Source organism: Trichinella spiralis, assembly GCF_000181795.1.
Source record: "Trichinella spiralis strain ISS 195 chromosome Unknown Scfld851, whole genome shotgun sequence".
In the NCBI taxonomy this organism is placed as follows: domain Eukaryota; kingdom Metazoa; phylum Nematoda; class Enoplea; order Trichinellida; family Trichinellidae; genus Trichinella; species Trichinella spiralis.
This window is the reverse complement of record NW_003527790.1, coordinates 1-1377: the sequence shown is the minus strand read 5'-3', so window position 1 is coordinate 1377 and position 1377 is coordinate 1. Positions and strand designations below refer to the sequence as shown.

At 33.1% G+C, this 1377-nt stretch overlaps 1 protein-coding gene across 1 annotated transcript; it reads left to right on the top strand.

Moving 5' to 3' along the window:
- Window positions 1–119: 119 nt before the first annotated feature.
- Tsp_15132 (conserved hypothetical protein) lies at window positions 120–1233 on the top strand (the record flags this gene model as incomplete). Its single annotated transcript, XM_003370373.1, has 5 exons — window positions 120–279; window positions 360–460; window positions 521–709; window positions 747–932; window positions 1027–1233. Coding segments are annotated over exons 1-5 (843 nt in total), but the record flags the coding sequence as incomplete, so codon positions are not given.
- Window positions 1234–1377: the final 144 nt, after the last annotated feature.

Below are 1377 nucleotides of genomic sequence, written 5' to 3'. Positions count from 1 at the left end.
AAATCTTCACATAAACGTGATTTGTATTGAACAATGCGTGAGGTATAGGTGTTTAAAATTCATTTGCGCAACATAAATACAGGCAGGTACTCTTAGATGTGCACTTACACGTTGAGAAAATGGAAATGAGCCATTTGAAATTGATAATTGATAAAAAGCGGTTGCACTCATTTGAGCATTTATGTTGGCAAGTTCGACAGTCCTGGAAATGTAGTATATCCGCACTTGTTGCTCAATCATATGGAGCTCTTGAAAATCAAGCGAGCGAATTTCTCAGCGGTGCTTTTATCAGTTCATTGTTTGGATTTCTGGAAGTTCTCTTCAAACGATACTTCAAACAATATAAAATTTATTCATAGAAAACGTAGAACACATAATGAATGAATTTGATTTTGATGGAGTTCATTTGCACTTTGAGTTTGCTAATGTAATAGAAGAATATGAAAAGTTATACGCTGAAGTAAACTTTGTTATATTTACTACATGCAAGATGGAAAAGCAGATAATTTATTACTTCTAGAAATTATATAACAAAATTTTAAACATCCGGCAAATGGCGTCTAATCGTAACAAAATGCTTTTTATTATCTCCTTGAATGTGAATGCTTTCATCAACGAAGCTGAACAGTGGTTACGAAGAGCTGATTATTTGAATTTGTTATTGAAATATTATGAAGCTGAAAGTGTAATTAGATACTATGAGTTGGGGGTGCTTGATGTTTTTTTTATCAAACAAATTAATTTAGGAAGAATTTTTGCATCTCATTCATCGTACTGGAAACAGAAAAAAACTTCTGATTGGTGGAGCGCTTTTTAAACACCAATGGAGCACACATAGTGATTTTTGCAAGCAACTTTACATGTCCATTCCAGAATATGAAGACAGTTTATTAGATCTGATTTATGATAACATTGAAACAATTGTGAGAAAAGTGAGTTTCAAATTTCTTTAACAGTTAAAGAAATCAATATATAAATATTGTATATCTATTTTAATTGTCTTGTTTTATTGGGAGTTTATTTTAGGCTCGCTTTGCGACAATGTACGGTTTTGGGGGTATGGCATTGCTCAACGTACATATGGATGATTCAAGTGGTATTTGTTTACAAGGTTCAAAATTTCCTTGTTTGAGGGCGATGAAAGAAAATTATTTGTGCCACCCTCGTTGTGAAACACTGGAAAACCATTGTCAAAAGAGTAGTAAGAAAGTGATTTGCTACTACTCTACAGAGGTGGGATAGTGATGCGGTGTTTTCTTCTGACTTGCCATTAAAGCGATGTACCCATTTGGCTGTGAATATTTTATATTTTTTTCAAGATCGTATTGAGAGTTGAAAATACTTACCAGTAGTAAGCTTTTGAATCGATGAGATCTC